Here is a 20,983-nt window from a genome sequence, read left to right as displayed (position 1 = left end):
AATTTTGTTTATCTTTTTAAAAAAAAACCCAACTCTTAGTTTTGTTCACCTTTTCTATTGTTTTTCTGTTCTCTATTTTTATTTTTCTGCTCTAATCTTTTTTTAAAAAAGATTTTATTTATTCATGAGAGACACAGAGAGAGAGGCAGAGACACAGGCAGAGGGAGAAGCAGGCTCCATGCAGGGAGCCTGATGTGGGACCTGATCCCAGGACTTCAAGATCACGCCCTGGGCCAGAGGCAGGCGCCAAACTGCTGAGCCACCCAGGGATCCCCTTTCTGCTCTAATCTTTATATTTCCTTCATCCTGCTAACTTTGAGCTTAGTTCTTTTTTTCTAGATTTTGAGGTATAAAGTTAGATTGTTTAAGATCTTTCCTTTTTTCCTAATGTTGGCATTTTTAACTATAAACTTTCCTCTTTGAACTGCTTTTACTGCATCCCATACAATTTGGTATATATGTTTCCATTTTCATTAATCCAGAGTTATTTTTTACTTCCCTTTTGATTCCTTCTTTGATCCATTGATTGTTCAGGAATGTATTGTTTAGTTTTTATGCATTTGTAAATTTTCCAATTTTCCTCCTATTACTGATTTCTACTGAGTTTTATACAATGTGGTCAGAAAAGATACTTGATATAATTTCAGTCTTCTTGAATTTAGAAAGACTTGTTTTGTGACCCTAATGTATAATCTGTCTTGGAGAATGTTCCATGTGCACTGAGAAGAATGTGCATTCTGCTGCTGTTGGATAGTATATGTCTGTTGGGTCCATTTGGTATATAGTGTTGTCCAAATCCTGTTTGTGTCAGGATGACCTATACATCATTGAGGGTAGAGTATTAAAGTCCCCTACTCTTACTGTGTTGCTGTCTTTATCTATATCTCCTTTTTGTTTTATTAGTATATACTTTACAAATTTGGGTGCTGCAATCTGGACACATAAATATTTGCAATTCCTGTATCGTCTTGATTATTGGCTTCTTTAAGATAATCTTCTTTGTCTCTTGAGATTTTTTTTTTTTTTTTTTTTTTTTTTAGTGTAGGCATTTACAGCTATAAATTTCCCTATGACCAGTGCTTTGGCTTTCCTTTTTTTTTTCCTGGTATGTTGTGTTTTAATTTTCATTCACCTCCAAGTATTTTCTAACTTCCCTAGTGACCTTTTCTTTGGCCCCTTGGTTGCTTAAGAGTACATTGCTTAATTTTCATGTATTCATGAATTTTCCAGTTTTTCTTCTGTTATTGATTTCTGGCTTCATTCCATTGTGGTTGGGAATACACTTAGCATGATTTCAGTCTTTTAAAATTTATAGAGAATCTTTTATGACCAAACATAGGTGAATCGTTCATGTGCATTTAACAAGAATGTGTGTTCTGGTGTCGTTGGGTGCAGTGTTCTGTATGTTTGTCAGATTGAGTTTATTTACCTACTCCAGTTAGGTAAAAAACCAAAAAGTGAAGGTTATTGAGAAATCAAAGCTGATTGACTAGACCTTGAATTTAGCTTGTATAAATGTAAATTTGTGTTTTTGAGGGGTGAGGTGGGGCTACTCTATCCAAAGTGATACAATATTGCGAATGGTTCTACTGTTCAATAGACATTTTCTTTTAAAGTATGTTTACATTTTACATATTATTGCACGTCTACTATACAGGTTTATAGATCATAGAACTCTTGAGACTTTGGGCCTCTGTGTTTGTATTTTAAGAAATGTTAAGGACAAAAGGATGCTGTGTGCTGTTTTGGGTTTGGAAAAATGACTGTGGGCATTGCCATGATATGAAGTGCGATTGCAAACCTAACTGATACAAGAAATACTAGCTGCCACATTGGAGGGCAAAACTGTGTCCATTTATTTAAAATTTTGCATGTTTGCTTCATATGAGAACTTTTAAACCCATGCATTAAAATAATTTCAGGAATATGAAATGCAGAAAACAAAAGAGGAAGAATTTCTGAAGCTATTTGATAGATGGAAAGAAGAAGAAAAGGAGAAACTAGTTAGTGAAATGGAAAAAGTCAAGGAAATGTTTATGAAAGAGTTTAAAGAATTGACTTCCAAGAATTCGGCATTAGAATATGTGAGTATTAAGCCAAGAGGTCCTCATAGTATTGGTAGGGTTGTTGCCTTGAGAGGTGGTGTTAGAATGGCATGATGGCTAGTGGATCTAGAAATTACTTTATTGTGCCCAGACACCCCTCCTTCTGAGAGTTCTGAAGGAGCACAAGACATACAGAAGACAGAGCAAGTCAGCAAAAGTCGCATCTTTGAGAATGGGAGCTTTGGCCCCAAATGTGTGTCCAGAACACTTGGTACATTTGAGGGGCACCTGGCTAGCTCAGTTGTGGAACATGGGACCCTTGATCTCAGGGTTGTGAGCTCGACTCGAGCCCCACATTGGGCGTAGAGATTACTTAAAAATAAAAAAAAAAATCTTAAAAAAAAAAAAAAAAAGACAGTTGTTATGTTTGGTACCTTTGCTCAGATCATACTAGAGGGTCTCTCTTTCCTTAGCTGGTTAGAACTTGATAGTCATAAACCATAAACCTCTCCCTGAGTTTTGAAGCTTTCAAAGTTCCAAAGGAACTTTCTGGAAAGGTTGACACAGTTCACCGATGTGGAAGCCAATCCAGAAAGACAGAAGTAAACCTTTTACCAATTCCCTTCCTGACCCCAGGCCTGGCTGATGAAGAGGACTGAACAAGCTGGATGTGGCTAACTGAGCCACCATCCCCTGTGGGAGAAACCTCGATCCATACTGCCCTGGTCACATGCATTGACAGAGACATGCCTCGCTGGGCTGGAACCTTAAGCTCTGTGACACTGGCCATTGTCTTCCAGATAAGAATTACTTGAGCTGGATGGGCAGTTCAGTCCGGAGTCCCTCTTGGGGAAAAGACGCAAGATCCTTGAGCTCCCTCTAGGGGACAAGCTCTGTAAACTAAAATGGAGGGATATTTTTGGAATATGGCTAAGAGCCTTCTCTAAAACGCCTTGAACTTTTGGACAGGGTTTGGCAAACCACACCCTGTGAACTGAATCTGGCATACTACTTCTTTTTGTATGGCCAGCGAGCTAAGAAAGGTTTTAATATTCCTAAATGATTGAAAAAAGTCCTAAGAATATTTCACGACACATAAAAATTGCACCCCACTTAAGGCTCCGCGCTGGGCATGCGGCCCTCTTAAGAGTCTGTCTCTGGCCCTCTCCCACCTAAAAAAAAAAAAAAAATCAATGGTTTTTAGTATGTTTACAGAGTTGTGCAACCATCCTCACAGTCATTTCCGAGCATTTCATCACCCAGGGAAGAAATCCTGTGCCCACTGGCACTCTCTCCCTAGAGCTACTGGCAAGCACAGATCTACTTCCCGCCTCTGTGGATCTGCCTGTTGTGGACATTTCATATGAATTGAGTCATACAATTTGTGATGTTTGGTGAGCAGCTGCTCCCAGTTAGTAGTCTAGTGTTTTCAAGCTGTATCCATGTTGTAGGAATGTATAAGTCCCACTCTCTCACGCCTTTGTCATTGCCACCTGATGTCCCATTGCCTGCATGTCGTGTTTCACTTGTCTGTTTCTCAGGTGATCACATGTGGATTGTTTGCCCTTTTTAGCTATAGATGGTTTTTTAAATTATTTATAATAGACTTCATTTTTTTTTAAGATTTTATTTATTCATGAAAGACACAGAGAGGCAGAGACGCAGGCAGAGAGAGAAGCAGGCTCCACGCAGGGAGCCCGATGTGGGACTTGATCTTGGGACTCCAGGATCACGCCCTTGGCCAAAGGCAGGCGCTATACCGCTGAGCCACCCAGGGATTCCCTAGACTTCATTTTTTAAAAAACATTTTATCAATTTATTTGAGAGAGAGAACAAGCAGTGGAGAGAGGCAGAGGGAGAGAGAGAGAGAGAAGCAGATTCCCCGTTGAGCAAGGAGCCTGACTTGGGGCTCAATCCTGGGACCTGGAGATCATGACCCAAACCAAAGGCAGACACTTAACCGATTGAGCCACCCAGGCGCCCCGACTTCATTTTTTAGAATAGTTAGATTTACAGAAAAATTGAGCACAGAAAATGTCATAGAAACCCCCCTCTCGGGATCCCTGGGTGGCACAGCGGTTTGGCGCCTGCCTTTGTCCCAGGGCGCGATCCTGGAGACCCGGGATCGAATCCCATGTCGGGCTCCCGGTGCATGGAGCCTGCTTCTCCCTCTGCCTGTGTCTCTGCCTCTCTCTCTTTCTCTCTGTGTGACTATCATAAATAAATAAAAGTTAAAAAAAAGAAACCCCCCTCTCTTACCCCTGTACACAGTTTTCCGTATTACTGACATCCTAAATGAATATGGTACATTTGTTGAGTTGATGAACCAATACTGATATATTAATTAGTATTAAACTCCATACTCTAGTCCAACGTCTTTAGCTTTTAGCTAATGTCACTTTTCTGCTCCAGGATCCTGTCCAGGATACATTATATTTAGTTGTCCGTCTCAGGCTCTTGTCTGAGACAGTTTCTCCAACTTGTTTTCAGTGACCTGGACAATTTTGAGGAGTGCTTGTCAGTAGGATCCCTGTCTACTGGAATTTATCTGGTAGTCTTCTCGTGCTTAGACTGGGTTTATGGGTTTGGGGGACAAAATCCTCAGAGATAAAATACAGTTTTCATCACGTCATATTAGGAGTAATACCGTCTTCATGATTTATGATTGTTTTTTCTTTTAAATTTCTTAATATATATATATTAAAGATTTTATTTATTTATTTGAGAGAGAGAGCAAGAACACAAGGGAGGATGGGAGGGAGGGGCAGAGGGAGAAGCAGGCTCCCTGCCAAGCAGGGATCCAGATGCAGGCCTCGATCCCAGGACCCTGGGATCAGAACCTGAGCTGAAGGCAGACTCCTAACCAGCTGAGCCACCCAGGCGCCCCTGGATTTATGATTGTTGGTGCTGACCTTGATCACCTGGCTGAGGTAGTGTTTGTTAGGTTTCTACACTGAAAAGTCACCCCCTCTCCCCTTTTCATACTCTACTCTTTGAAAGCAGTTGCTGTGTTCAGCCAAGACTTAGGCAGGCAAACTATGCTCCTCACCCTTTTGTTTTTTCAGTTAACATATTTCCTTCTGAGGGTTTTCACCGCTGGTAACTTTGCGAATAACATAATAAGCAAAAGGTAGAGTTAAAACACCACGGCCCTAATGTATTTTGGGACACAGTTACTGGATGGGTGCTGGCCTTGGCACTAAATTCTCACAAGAGCCAGCTGCACCCCATCCCTCTGTTTCTGACAACTGCTATGTGCCCGTTGGAAAATGTAAGACCCATTGTATAAGGTTAGAAAGTCAGGTTTTCCTTTCCCTTTTTCACCCTGCATGCGTATTCTACTGGAAAAAACTGGAAAGCAGGAGGAAGAAAATTGGAAAACCATTAGGTGAGAGAAGTGGAGAAGCACAAGTAGCATCTAGAAGGAGAGTCTGATTTAAGAATGGCTATAGTGTTTCCAACTTTATTCTCTGTTTCATCTTATTAAAGTGTAAATATCTGGGGGCGCCCTGGTGGCTCAGTCAGTTAATCATCTGCCTTCGGCTCAGGTCATGATCCGAGGTCCTAGGATTGAGTCCCAGGTCTACGGACTCCCCATTCAGCAGGGAGTCTACTTCTCTGCCTTTGCCCCTTCCTCCTGCTCTCTCTCTCAAATAAATGAATTCTTTAAAAAAATAAATAAAAATATAAACATCTGTACCAGTGGGTTTGCATCTTCTTTTCTAGCAACTGTCAGAAATCCAGAAGTCCAACATGCAGATCAAGTCCAACATAGGCACGTTAAAGGATGCACATGAATTTAAAGAAGAGCGTCCTCAGTATTCCCAGGATTTCCAAAATGTGATGCAACTCCTTGATAGTCAGGTATGTACCAGCGGGCAATCACTGAAGGAAGGGGCCTGATTGATTGATTGATTGATTATATTTTTAAGATTTTATTTATCAGAGAGAGAGAGAGTGTGTGCACAAGCAGGGGGAGCAGCAGAGTGAGAGGGAGAAGCATACACCCCGCTGAGCAGGAAGACCAATTCGAGGCTCAATCCCAAGATTCCCAAGATCATGACCTGAGCTGCAGGCAGCTGCTTAACCCACTGAGCCACCCAGGCACCCCAGAGGCCTGGTTTTAATTAGTGAAGCAGTTTACAGCAAGCATTACCTACAGAAAAAGGGTTTGTCTCTTTCGCTGACCAAGGAGCTAATTCTTTTCTTCTTATGTCTTAATACATAATAATAGGTGTTCATTAGATACTTGTTGATTGACTAAGAGATATAGATATAGAACAGTTGGCAAAATTGTTTCATGTTTTTGCTAACCTAGTATCAACTTGAATTGCTTGGGATTACCTTAGAGTTTATTTTTCATATTTCAGGTGTAGGTCCCACTTTCAAAAGGCACAGAAAGGCATATGGAAGAACTAACTTTATTTCCAGAGCTTAGATATATGGCTACACTGGTGTCCTGAAGGTCTTTGTCATTTATCAAACCTAATGATAGTGGCCCTCTGTAATCAGCACAGCTGTCATTTTGGCAATTTTTGTCATACTAGTTTAGGAGAACATTGTTTTTTTACCAGGAAACAAATAGAGATCAAAGTTTATGAATTCAAAATTTTGTTTAAAGAAAACAAACAAAAATATAAAAATAAAATAAAATAAAATAAAATAAAATAAAATAAAGAAAACAATAACAAGGGTACCTGTATGGCTCAGTGGTTGAGTGTCTGCCTCTGCCTTTGGCTCAGGGTATGATCCCCGGGTCCTGGGATCGAGTCCTGCATCAGGCTCCCCACAGGGAGCCTGCTTCTCCCTCTGCCTATGTCTCTGCCTCTCTCTCTGTATCTCTCATAAATAAATAAATAAAATCTTTTAAATAAATAAATATTTTAAAAAACAATAACATTTCAAAAAGTACACGTGTTTTTGAAATTAGGACAACTGTCCCTGCTGCTTATTTTGTGGTCCATGTCTTGCCTCCCTCCCCCCAGTCTACTTTCCACCTCGCAGCCAGGCTGACCATGTCACTGTCCTGTCTTACCCTCCCATGGCTCTCTATTCTGCACAGAACCAAGTCTGCAATCCTTTTTTTTTTTTTTTTTTTTAAGATTTTTAAATGTATTTACTCATGAGAGACAGAGAGAGAGAGAGGCAGAGACATAGGCAGAGGGAGAAGCAGGCTCCCTAAGGGGAGCTGGATGCAGGACTCAGTCCCAGGACCCTGGGATCATGACCTGAGCCAAAGGCAGACACTGAACCACTGAGCCACCCAGGGTACCCCCAAGTCTGGAATCCTTAACCAGTAACCAGAGTCCCTGAGGATCTGGGCTCTGTGCCCATCCCCCACCATTCTTGGCTTTACCTTGATGGGTCCAGCTGCACCAACAGCTCATGGTTCCCAGAACACAGCTTTCTGCATTCTGCTTTTGCCCCTGTGGCCTACTCCTTCAGCTGGGGCAATAGCTCTTCTAGAGAGTTCTCCAAGGCCTTGCATTTCTCTAGTACCCCCAAGCAAGAACTGCTCACATACATATTATAGGGAAACTCTGTATTGTCAGCTTCTCTTACCTCCCATGCAGGGCAAAGCTCGTCCCCTAAGCACCCCCCCCAACCGGCCACGGCAGCCCAACAAGGTCCCTGGCCCATGGTAGGAGACCAGGAATTGTGTCTGTACTGAACTGTTGACAGTTGCTCTCCAAAAGCTTGTCCTTCAGGAACTGAAGGGCCCAGTTATGAAATCCCAAGATCCCACCTAGATTTCTTATTTCCTTCCCATGACCTGTGTTGTTGGTTCAGAACCCAAGGTCTTAGAAACCTCAGTATTGCCTTTCAGCTCCTTAAATTGGTACATTAGCCAATTTATTTATTTTTAAAAATAGTATTTTATTGGAACACAGCCATGCCTGTTCATTTTTGTACTATCTACGGATGTTCTCCTACTGCTAGTAGGAGTGACTGTGTCCTGGGGCCCCTGGAGCCTAAGTAGTATTTACTATTAGCCCCTTTGCAGAAAATGTTTGATGACCCCTTGCTGTAGAGGTTAAGATTAAAACCAAGTGCAAATGTGTTCAAACATGTTTGAGTCTTTATCGTCTAAAAAAAATGCCTGCTAATATTTTACCAAGAAGGTAGTTGGGTTGCATAGGTACCCATTAAAAGGAAGCTTCTGTTTCAAGTAGATTTTATAGTGACCGTTATACATAAATGACTCTTATTTTATGGTTTTGTAGGAAAGCAAGTGGACCGCCCGAGTTCAAGTTCTTCATCAAGAACATAAGAAAGAGAAGGGTCGGGTAAGACTAAGATGCCAATGACCTGTCAGTGGGCCATTTTTTTAAGAGAATATATACATATATGTATATTTTAAATATTTCATTTATTTATTTGAGAGAGAGAGCATAAGCATGAGCTGGGGGGAGGAGCAGAAGAAGAGGGAGGAGCAGACTCCCCACTCAGTAGGGAGCCCGATGTGGGGCTCAATCCCAGGACCCGAGATCATGACCTGAGCTGGAGGCAGACGCTTAACAAACTGAGCCACCCAGGAGCCCCAGAAGAATATATATATTTTTTCCTCTACGACAAAGATATTATTTGTCCACTTAACAAATGTGTGGAGACAAGTGTGACAAAAATTAAAATTACTTATAATTTGATAACCAGGGATCCCTGGGTGGCTCAGCGGTTTAGTGCCTGCCTTCGGCCTAGGGTGTGATCCTAGAGTCCCGGGATCGAGTCCCACATCGGGCTTCCTGCAAGGAGCCTGCTTCTCCCTCTGCCTGTCTCTGCCTCTCTCTCTCTCTCTCTCTCTCTCTGTGTGTGTCTCTCATGAATAAATAAATAAAATCTTTAAAAATAATAATAATAATTTGATAACCACTGTTACTACTTCCTTGTAATTTTTTTGGTCTGTTTTTTATGCCATAAATGTTGCATTTCTCCAGTATGGAAATCCATACATGTAGTCCTACAAATTTTGAATTGTGCTTTATAACTCTATATGCTTTTAGCTTAACATGTCATAAACATTCTCCTGTTTTAAAATATTCTTCAAAATCATGATTTTTTAACAGCTGTAGAATGATCTTATGGATGTTTCATAAGTTATGTAGTGATACCTTCATCGTCAAACACCTCGTTTCTAACTTTTTCACACAGCAGGGTGGTGGTCTAAACGGTCTTTAAGAAAGGCAAAGATTGCTCACGTTAAAATCACTTTAATGAGGGACACCTGGGTGGCTCAGCGGTTAAGCATCTGCCTTTGGCTCAGGGTGTGATCCTGGGTCCCGGGATCTAGTCCAGCACCAGGCTACCTGTAAGAAGCCTGCTTCTCCCTCTCCCTGTGTCTCTGCCTCTCTCTATGTGTCTCTAGTGAATAAATAAATAAAATCTTTTAAAAAATCATTTTAATGAAAACAACTTGATGATAATTTGGCTTTTCAGCTGAGTGTGTCGCAGATTTAAGTGCATCACAAATTTAAGTGTGAAAATGCTATCATGCTGGTGTAGGAAAGCTAAAGTACTTTTATATGTGATTTTAAGAGAGGAAAACTTCTGTTTCTTTTTTCACTTTGTATATATTTTGTAGCTCTTTGTTGTCCCCTGTATTTGAGCCCTTCCGGCTGCTATAAAAACATATGGTAGACTGGGTGGCTAACAAACAACAGTGCATTTCTCAGAGTCTGGAGCTCCGGGAATGGAACAGAAAGTGTATACAGTGAGGTGGTGGCTGTGTGTGGGTGTAAGGCCCATATTGATTTCTGCAGCTTTAACCGCCCTCTGAGCTGCAGAGGAGATAGCCAGCTTTGTACCTGATATCTCCATGCGCTTCCTGAATGTAACATTATTCAGATGATGTGTTTCCCCTTTGTTCAGTGGCATCCTGGTCAGAGAGTGAGATGCACGCTTTAGCCCTATCTCTCCCTCAAGAATCAGTCCCCACCATCAGCAGGGCCCTTCACGTGTCTCACATCCATATCCCTCTGCACATTTCCATTGTGCCTCCCTTCCCCGCTGAACCCCCACTGTTTCTAAAGGACCTCGTAACCTGTCTCGGTTCCAACCTACCCCTTTCCCAATTTGTTCTCCAAAGAGCAGATGAGACCATCTGGCTGTTGGCCACCACTACAGCCTCATCCCGATCCTCTCTCGGAACCAACTCTTTCTGACTACAGTAGCCTTCTAGTCACTTAGAGAACATGCCAGCCTCTTTCTCTTCCCACACAGAGTTTTTGCTGCTGGTGTGTCCTTCCATTTGCTCTTTGCGTGGCTGGCTCCTTCCCCTCTGTATTAGCATTCTGTGCCGTGTAGCAGATTACCAGCAATTTGTCATACCACGGCACCCATGGGTTAGGAGGGCAGGCACAGCCTGGCTAGGGTTCCATGCTCAGCATCTCACAGCTGCATTCAGGGTGTCAAATGGGCTGTGTTCTCATCTGGGGTCTGCCGTGTTCAGGTTATTGGCAATATGTGGTTCCTTAGGGTTCACTGTAGGATCAGGACCCTCAGCTCCACAACTCACTATTCGGCTATTGACTTCTTTAGGCCTGCAGGGGAGAGACTGGCCTGAATAAGATAGGCCCATGCAGGATGATCTTTCCTTTCCTTGATTCAGAGTCAGCAACTTAGTGACTTTAATTGCAATCTGTCAGGTCCTTTCACACTTGCTGTATTGTGTTAGTTAGAAGCACATCTTAGGGGGCACCTGGGTGGCTCTCAGTTGGTTGAGCGTCTGCCTTCAGCTCTGGTCGTGATCTCAGGCTCCTGGCTCAGCAGGGAGTTTGCTTCTCCCTCTCCCTCCCCCCTTCCCTCTGCCGCTCCCCCTGCTTATGCTCTCTCTCTCTTTCTCTCAGATAAATAAATAAATAAAATCTTAAAAAAAAAAAAAAAACAGAAGAGGCACATCTTAGATTCCACCCAATCCATGCCTTACTCTGCTCATGCTGCTGTAACAAAGTACCATAGACTGGGTGGCTTTAAACAACAGACATTTATTTCTCACAGTTCCAGAGGCTGGGACATGGCAGGGTCAAGGGTGCTGCCCAATTCACTCCCTGCTAAGAGCCCTGTCGCCGATGGCTGCCTTCTCTCTGTGTCTTCGCAGGGCAGGGAGAGAAGGAAAGAGAGCTCTTCTGGTTTCTTATAAGAGCACTAATCCCATCATGAGGACCCTACCCTAATTCATCCAAACCTAATCACCTCCCAAAAGCCCCACCTCCTAATACCATCACATGGGGGATTAGGGCTTCAACATATGAATTTGGTGGAGAGGTGCACAAACACTCAGTTCATAACCCCGCCAACGGAACAGGATTAATCAGGGCGTGAGCTCTGGGGGTGCATACTTGAAGGCCCTGTAGAACTCTGCTGCCACGGCCCCCTTTGGCCTTGGCCTCCAAGTCACCTGACACCATCTAAGCAGGTAGCCCCCTCCCTCACAGTTCCCACCACTTCACATGTGTAACTCCGATCACTGTCTCCAGTAGTCATATTCATTCACTCGTGGATGGTGTGTCTCTCCAAGCGGATCGCTAGCCCCATGTGGGAGGGCCTATGTCTGTTTAGGGCTTTGTCGCATTCCCAGTGTCGACTAAAGTACCTAAAATGTGATTGGTGTTCGCTAAATATTTGCGGAATGAATGTGGAAAGGGGATCGTTCAACCTTGTCTTTATGGATGAAGAAACGCTGATTGTTGGGTTTAGAAAGAGTCATCTGTTGGTTTGAGCACGGTATTTGAACCCCGGGCCCTCTGAAACTCAGGGTCTTGCTTGTCAACCTTGTTGCCTTGCCTATTTGTCATGCTTTAGGCACTGAGCCAGCTCCGGAGGAGAATAGGCAATGACAATGTAGCGCAATTGCTTTTCCGGGAAAACGTTCCAGCTTCCCTTCGAGACCAAGGTGGAAGTTCCTCACCAAAGACACACTTCAGAATGACCAGAGGCTCTTTCCCAAAATATGTATGCGCAGCTCCACTGCCTGAGATTCTGATTCATCCTGGGGTATGCCTATTGTAGGGGGAGGAGCACCCAAACCCCAGATGATTTCTGCTTTGGATCTGTGGTTCGAACCACTACTCTTAGAATTTGAAGTTCTACTTTTATCCTTTGAGGCATTTTATGGTCTTGGTATCTAGGGACAGAATTTGGGCTTCCTTACCAATGGGGATGACGTTTAGTCCTTGCTTCTTTAAAACCTTTTGTGTTCCAGGCAGATGTAGGAACTGTCAGTTCAGTGGCTGTCTGGCAGGAATAGAATGCGATTTGCAGATTTGTACATGTGGCCACTGCAAGTTATGATAGAAAGAATGCCTGATGGTGGTTTTGGAGGAAGGAGGAGAGGCCTTCCCCGACTCTAAGTGAGGGGCATCACCCCATGTATTGGGAGTGTGGGGTTTTTGTGCCGCCGCTAGGCTACGCTGCTCCACTGTCATTCGGTTTTGCTAGTTCAGAAGCTGCTTTCTTCTTCCTTAATTTCTCTCAAACCCTAACAGAGGGAAGGATTCAATCAGGTTTAGTAATCTCTGCCTGAGACCTAACTATTAATTATTCCACATGATTGCTGCCTACTGGTCCTACAATGCACATATTGTGTTTCTCTGTTTAAGGGAAGTTGTGATTGCCAAGTTTTTATTGCTTTACCTGGGTTCTTGGCAGTCTTTTTTTCTTCTTTTTTTTTTTTAAATATCATCGGTAGGAGTTCAAAGGGAGTCACAGATAAATGATGGCATGCCCTTTTGACCTGACCGAAGACTCCATGGAACTTGGGAGGTTGTATGGTGGTCACATACAAAGGGAAATGATGGGGTTTTGTGCTCTGGAAGAGAAAAAACATAGTACTTGAAATGACAGGAGGTCACAAGAATGGGTTCGAGGGCCACAGACTTTCAGAAATAATTTCTGGCTTTTTCTTGCTTAAACTATCATGTTCCTCACTCAGCGAACTCTTTCCTGTGCTTTTCTGGTCACTTCTCAATCCCAGTACCCAAGTGTTAACCTCCCTCAGTTTTTCCTGTGTCCTCTTTCTTCTGGGGGGTCTGGAGTGACACCACATATTGCTGATCCCAAACCTCTGCCTGGAACCCTGGGCATTTTCACTGGCTTTTCCTTTGATTTTCCAGCTCTGTTTCCCAACCTGCTTTGGGGCATTCTTTCCATGGTCCACAAAAATGTAGGGAAGGTTCTTGATAGTGTTCTCCTGGAGGAGATTCTTAGTATCCCCTAGAATATGAAAGACTATTTTTAATCTTCACTCAGGGAACCTTTTCTTTTAAAAAAAAAATTATTTATTTATTTGAGAGCAAGAGAACATGAGCAGGGAGTAGAGGCAGAGGGAGAGGGAGCTGCAGACTCCTTGCTGAGCAGAGAGCCTGATGTGGGGCTCGAACCCAGGACCCCAAGATCATGACCTGAGCCGAAGACAGATGCTTAATGGACTGGGCCACCTGGTGGCCCCAGGAAAACTTTTCAACCTGGCTCAACCCAGTGCTTGTCTAGCCTCCTGAGTGCACAGAGCGTAGGAGTGGGAAGACCCTGCACTGTATTGATTAAGAGCATTAACTTTTTGTTGCCGTTTTGTTTTAAATGTAAATAGGTTTTTTGTTTGTTTGTTTGTTTGTTTTTAGGTTCATAGCAACACTGAGCAGAAAGTGCAGAGAGTTCCCTTATACTCCCTGTTCGCTCTATACACACAGCCTCGCCCATTATCAACATCCTGCACCATAGTGGTACATTTGTTGCATTTGCTAGGCCTACATAACACATCATGGTCCCCCAAAGTCCATACTTTACGTTAGGGTTTACTCTTGGTATTGTACAGTCTCTAGATTTTGACAAATGTAAAGAGACCATTTAGAACATGTAGAGTGGTGTAGCCACCACTATAGCATCAACAGAATAGTTTCACTGCCCGAAAAATCCTCTGCACTCTGCCAATTCATCCCACCCTCAATCCCTGATTTTTTCACTGTCTCCATAGTTTTGCCATTTCGAGAATGTGCTATAATTGGAATCATAGGATATAGCCTTTTCAGGTTGGCTTCTTTCACTCAGCAACATGTATTTAAGATTCCTCTAAGTGTTTTCATGGCTTCGTAGCTCATTTCTTTTTAGCACCGAATAATATTCCATTGTCTGGATGGACCACAGTTTATTTATCCCTTTACCTACTGAAGGACGTCCCGGTTGCTTCCAAGTTTCAGCAATTACAAATAGAGTTGCTATAAATGTGGGTAGGATTTCATGTGGATGTAAGTTTTCAGCTCCTTTGGGTAAATGCCTGGGACTCTTACTGCTGGATCGTAGGGTAAGGATATGTTTCATTTTGTAAGAACTGCCTGTCTTCCAAAGTGACTGTACTATTTTGCATTCCCACCAGTGATGGATGAGTTTTTGCTGCTCTCCATCCACACCAGGATCTGGTGTTGTCAGTGCCCTGGATTTTGGCCACTCTAACAGATATGTTGTATTACTTTATGATTTGGTGATTTCTTTTTTTTTTTTTTTTTAAGATTTCTGTTTATTTATTTGAGAGAGAGCACATGTGTATGTGAGAGAGCACTAGCAGGTGGAGCGACAGAGAGAGAGGGAGAAGCAGACTTCCCGCTGAACAGGGAACTGGACATGGGGCTCAATCCTAGGATCCTGGGATCATGACCTGAGCCGAAGGCAGACACTTAACTGACTTAGCCACCCAGACGCCCCTTTGGTGATTTATTTCTTAAGAAATAAATTTCTTTTAGCCTGGGACAGGCTACTTGATTGTTTTCAAATACTGTTTACTAAGATGCTTCATGATTTAGTCACTAAATCTGAGAGCAGTAACTTTGCAGCCAGATAATGAAAGTTCGAGTCTGGGCTCATTACCTCCCTCTGAATTCAAGACCATCTACTTTACCTCTCAAGACCTGAGATCCCCCCTTCATACATGGGAAACCTGCATCCATAAGGTTGTGGTGTGGCTACAACAAGATGAAGTGCTTGATGAGTGAGTGTTACAAAACACCAAACAAGTTGGGAAGTGCTGCTTCTGGAGCTCTCTGCACCCCTGGAGGCACACTCACCACCCCCTTGGCTTGGTTTGCACTTCACCTCCCTTTCCAGGCTGCAGGCCCGGAATGTCCTTGCTCCAGTGACCAAGGTGTCTCTCCCCTCTGCCTAAGCGGCTGGTGAAATTGTTCTAAGAATCTTTGCCTAAATAATTGAAAACACATTCTTCTAGGATTTTTTTGATGTCCAGTATATGATCTTCCCTGACATGAAGTCTCTGAAGATGAATCTATGAACCTTTAGATCTTTCTGTTCTCTGCGTCCATCCCTCCCTCTTCCCTTTCTTCCACCATCCTTTCTCCATAAATATTTATTTATTTTTATTTTTTTTTGAACAGGAAGAAATATGCCTTTTATTAGAAGTCTCATATGTACAGGGAAGGCTCTTTCTCACAGCTCACGGAAGGCCGTGAGAAAGAGCCACTGTCGTCCAATCTCCATAAATATTTATTGTGAACCTACCAAGGGCCGGAGGTTGTGCTTGGTCACCGGACCTACAGACCTGCATAGCCTACGCCTTGGTACGCAGCGACCAAAGATGTATTCGGTGACTTGATGGGCATAGATAACCTAAAGCCAGCAAAGATCACAGGGTGTGTAGGTACAGATGGCAGGATGGAGACATTTTAACATGCTATTTGCAGACACGCGCCTTAATTTTTTTTTTCTTTCTAGCTCTTGTCACACATAGAGAAACTTCGAAACTCCATGATAGATGATCTAAACGCAAGTAACATCTTCTATAAGAAAAGGATAGAGGAGCTAGGCCAGAGACTCCAGGAGCAGAATGAACTGATTATCACGCAGAAACAACAGGTATTTTGGGCTGTGTATTGGCACTAGTTTTCTTCAAGCAGGGCAATTTACCTCAGAACGTTCTGTTTTATTTTAGAGCATTCGTAAGTTGGATAAGATAAAGGAGGTAAAATAGCTTCTTCCCTGTGATTGTTTGTAAAAGTCAATCCAATAAGATATTTTTTTCAAGGTATTTAAAATAAAAACTGTAAAGAGCAAGCAAATGTATTTGATTAGAATTTAGAATAAATTTGAAGGTAGAGAAGAATTTGTCTTTGTGCTTACTTTGAGAAGCAGCCCAATCCAAATGCCACTTTTATAAAATGTTTGCCTTCATATCTTTTTTTTTTTTTCTTTTTGCCTTCATATCTTTAAAGTCCATCTGTCCTCATGAAGTGGAGGACTTCATGAAAAGGTTAATTTACTAAATACAGCATCTGTCCATTATCCAGTATGTCCCTATTTGGCTTCAAACTTGCATCATTAAAAAAAAAAACTTTTTCTTTGCAGATTAAAGAATTTACCAGTAAAGCATTAAACAGTGTCCGTGAACCCAAAGGTAGGTAAGACCAGGAACCCAGGGCTGGAGGTGAGGTGGGGCTCCCGGTGGCTTCCAGGCACTAACATGGCATTCCTATGGTGATTTCAATTTGAGTGATCTGTTACCACAATCCAGAAAGTTGAAGAATTTTAAATACCTAGACTATCATCGAATGGTCTTAACATATTTTTTTAAATCAGAATATCGTTAGGTGTGGTTACATGCTTAGTAACCATACCTCTGGGCTGATGTGCGATGCATTGGAGATAGAGTTAAACGCACCAGGTCTAGAGACAGACTGGGCTCAACTCCTGTGCCTGGCGCTGTGTAGTTCTGTGAATGCCTCCCTTTCCGCAGCTCTAGGGGTGGGGCATTAAGAGGCTTCTTATGAGGATTAAATGGGGGAACATAGAAAAAATACACCTGTTAAGGCACACACTGGTGTGAGCTGTCGTGAATGACCCCAACGTCAGTTACTCTAAAGTACTTGCGTCATTGTCAGCTATGGCATTTGGGGGTTAAGGGTTTGTTCTAAGTGTAGCAGAGGCAGACAGAGACTACTGACTGTAGCGGCGATATAGCCACATACCTCCTGCTCACTCCGGAATGAGTCTAGAAGGGAGACTGGAGTCGGTAGTGCCACCAGGGTCTCCCGATAAAGAATAAAGTTTTCCTTTGCCTGCACTCCTTTCAAATAACCCATGTATTGGTTCCTGCTCATCTCAGGTCATTGAAGGATACTTGTCTACTTGAGGCGGGGGTTGGTAATGGGTGCATGAGCTGCATTTCCTTCTTGTTTCTAGGAGCCCCTGGGAGGCTCAGTGACCTACATACGGGTTCCTTCGTGTTTTGAGATAAAGGTTTGGGGAGGGCCATGGTTCCCTGCAGCTCCTCTTCCAAACAGTGAGAGTTCAGGTAGTTAGCAATACATGTATAATTACTTAGCATAAATATTTGACTGATAATAATTTTAGGAAAAAGTTTTGTAAGGATTTATGTTAAATGTCTTTACTCTGTTGGGTGAGTCACCATATATTGGTGAATTTTATTTTATTTTTTCTAAGGGAAGAGATTAGGATAATGCTGGCAAAATGTAACCCATTAGCTGATGATTTTTGTCATTAATTAATTTATTTTTTTTTATTTCAGGGAATCCTTTAACCTGGCAAACTTCTGAATCTAAGCCAACTGCCCCAGCTCTACCTAGTAAGTGTCTATAATAGGGTCAGGATCCTAAAGATATTTTTAAAGTGCTAAACCAAGATACAACTTATTTGTAGAGGCTTTCCTTTGAAAACCAATGTGTTTGGAGATTACATATGATCTATTTTGATTCTTGGCTTTGACCTAGCTCCAAAACCCAAGATTGTAAATATCCATGTGATTTTGTGGTGACTTGGGTTAGCCATACCTATTATTTCTCAGTTCACCTAATCAAGGGACAGCTATAAATTCTTGGCATTGCCTCAGTTTGTACTTGGGGGTTTCCCAAGGCAATACACCATGTGACGATGTGACTGGTGGCCGGCCGCCTCATTTTGGCATCTCTGAGTCTTCAGAGATGACCTAATGTTCTGTCAGCCTCTCACTTGAGGTGGGCTCAGCATGTCTGTCCCTTGGAGCCGTCAGGATTTGGCTATGATCCACAAAGACATAATTCGTGCAGTGTAGAAATGGGCAGATTGTTTTCCTAATAATAAGTAGTTGAAATATTTTTTATTATTTTACTATTCCACTCGGGAAAGTGTAAGGGTGAAGGAAGCTAGGGAGCAGACAGTCCTGGGCAAGAGAGGACATGCGTGTGAACACGGATCTGAGTACCAGGGGAGGGTCCAGGCCGAGGCTGGGCCCCGAGTGACAGTACCACTCGTACTGGCCCAGGACTGTAGTGAGGAAAGGGCACTGAGGAGCCGGTTTGGGAATTTGGCACAATTGACTGGAAAATGCTAATGGTTTTATTCTCTCAGTCTTCTCAGGTGCTTCTGGAAGCCTCTTTTGTTTTTTAAAGATTTATTTATTTAGAGGGAGAGAGTGGGGGAGGGAGGACAGAGAGATAGGAAGAGAGAATCTTCAAGCAGACTCCCTGCGGAGCGAGTAGCCTGATGCAGGGCCTATCCTAACACTCTGAGATCATGACCCAAACTGAAATCAAAAGTTAGATGTTTTCCTGACTGAGACACCCAGGCGCCCCATTTCTGGAGGCCTCTTGATTGTTCTGGAAGCTGAAGAGGTTGAGAGGTGCTGCGGAGGGAAGGGCAGTTTGGTCCCAAGAGTAGGACTGAGGAATAGAAGCCAGGCTTCTATCTTGTGGGGAAAAAAAATACATTTCATACAGGGATGGAAAGGGTAAAAGGCATTAAATTGCTATTGTTCACACTTTAATTATACTTGGCACAATATTGGAACAATCTTGTGTTCTGATAAAACTTTATTTACAAAGACCAGTGGTGGGCTCACATGTCCCATGGATTTATACTCTTGCCAACCTTGATCTAGATTATGTCGGTCACCAGTGGCTTTGGGGGTCTTAGATTTCCAGCATTGTTAGCAATCTGTGCACAGTTAGGAGTTGAATGCTTTCATCAGCAGTCATTGTAAAGACAAAAATGTGTCCCAATGGAGGATGCTGAGGTTTATGGCCATTATTTTTCAGAGTAGGAGTGGAATTAAAGAGTCGTTAATAAGCTAGTAAAAGAGAACACTAACAAACAAACAAACACACGGTCCAGAGACGAATCTCAGGTAAGCATTGCCAAATATTGGAAGGAAGGCTATGGAATCTACTTTTCTAAACATTTTAAAGTAGAGAGAATTTAGTCTCACCTGAATCAGACTTTTCTCCAAAGGCTAGGGCTGAGTTAATGCCTTCTTGTGGTGTGTTCCAGCCCAGTGGTTGGATTTTTAAAACTGGTTCATTGTACATGAATGTTCATACCAGCATAACAGCTGAAAAGTGAACACAACCCAAATGCCCATCAGTTAATGAATAAGTCTATAAAATGTGGTCTGACTGTACAGTGGAATGTTATTTGGCCATAAAACTGTATGCTACTAACATGCTACATACGATATGGATGAACTTTGAAAACTGTATGCTAAGTGAAAGAAGCCAGGCACAAAGGGCCACAATGTATGAGTCCATTTAAATGAAATGTCCAGAATAGGCAAATCCATTGAGATAGAAAGTAGATCAGTGGTCCCCAGGGGCGCCATGGGGAAAAAGATGTGGGGAGTCATGGCTAATGGGCATTTTCATGTGATGAAAATGTTCTAAAATTAGGTAGCAGTTATGGTTGTATAGCGCTGATTATCCTAATTGTGTAATTAGAGTTGTATATTTTATGTGGAATTGTATGCTTTAAAAGGGCAAATTATGTTGTAATAAAATAAAGCTGTTACAGAGTAATGGGTTTAGGTTAGCTGGTGGTTGTCGTGTGAAACATTCATTCTTTATGATATCTATGTATCTTGAGTAATTTGCAGAGTAGTTGATTATCATCAGGTTGAGATGCTTTCATTATAGGAGGGTGTGAGATTTTCTCTTTCTGCTGTTTCAGTGAGTGCCTCTGCCGCACAGACTCTAGATGCAAAACCGAATCTAATGGCACATGGTAAGTTCCAGCTAAGTCTCAGCATTTAATGTGCAGTTTCCGCCCTGAGTCAGAGAACTTATTAACTAAAAGTGCTTCTGTGAGGGGTAATTATGGAAAGCAGAATGTGTCTTAGTGAATGCCAGAGCAGTTAATAAAACTGCCATCTTCATATGTATTATTATGGTAAACTGCGAACATACCTACCAAAGTCATAGAGTAAAAAATGTCTAGGTTGCTGGACTCACCAGCAAAGATGTTAACGTTGAGCAGTACTTGGATTATGTATGGTTTTTGGTGGAAAGTAGTGGGTGTTGGGTAAGAAGGTGATTTTCTACTAGATCAGCCAACCAGCACATGCCACAGGGCATATGTGACTGTTTGTATAACTTTCAGTACAACAGCAAGTCACCTTTTTTAAACAAATAGTCTCAGCGATTGATTGGAAAAATCTAGAAAAAACATGTGATGGAAAACAAAGGGAACAGTAGGAACCAGTCCTTGGACCAGGGCGCAAGGGCGATAGTTAATTACGTGATCCAATGGATGGGGTGAATGTGGGTAGCCATATTTTATTTTTATGCTGTTAGGGCGCTTACATTTTTGCATGTATATTTTTAGTACATTGCTTTCCTACGTCTGCTGGACATTAACTGAATTAAGATGCGAGGGGGCTCCACTTTTCTTTTTCTCTACAAATGCTTCTGGAATGTAAATGATTACTTCATTCCGTTTTGCTGTGTAGCTATTGAGTTAGACTTAATTCCACAGTCAAGTCAGACTTTGTGCATTTAGAAATATTGGGGCTCATATTATCATGGCCTTTTGTAACCATCCTTTTTTGTTCATTGATGGATTCGTGATGGTGTTTATTACCCTTTGCTTTTTTTCTTGAGGTCATCTCAGGCAGGTTAATACCGTTGAACATGTGCTCCCACTATGTAATGCGTAAACTCCTCACTTATTGGGCTTTTTTA

At 42.4% G+C, this 20,983-nt stretch overlaps 1 protein-coding gene across 1 annotated transcript in view; it reads left to right on the top strand.

Moving 5' to 3' along the window:
• Positions 1-20,983, top strand: part of DZIP1 (DAZ interacting zinc finger protein 1) — a 51,878-nt gene that overhangs the window by 12,028 nt on the left and 18,867 nt on the right. The window contains 7 exon segments of the mRNA NM_001166008.1: positions 1,923-2,084; positions 5,772-5,909; positions 8,270-8,332; positions 15,756-15,896; positions 16,386-16,434; positions 17,566-17,622; positions 19,974-20,027. Of these exon segments, the coding sequence (NP_001159480.1) occupies positions 1,923-2,084; positions 5,772-5,909; positions 8,270-8,332; positions 15,756-15,896; positions 16,386-16,434; positions 17,566-17,622; positions 19,974-20,027 (664 nt within the window).

Source organism: Canis lupus, chromosome 22 (assembly GCF_011100685.1).
Source record: "Canis lupus familiaris isolate Mischka breed German Shepherd chromosome 22, alternate assembly UU_Cfam_GSD_1.0, whole genome shotgun sequence".
NCBI lineage: Eukaryota > Metazoa > Chordata > Mammalia > Carnivora > Canidae > Canis > Canis lupus.
This window is presented reverse-complemented; position numbering and strand designations above follow the sequence as displayed.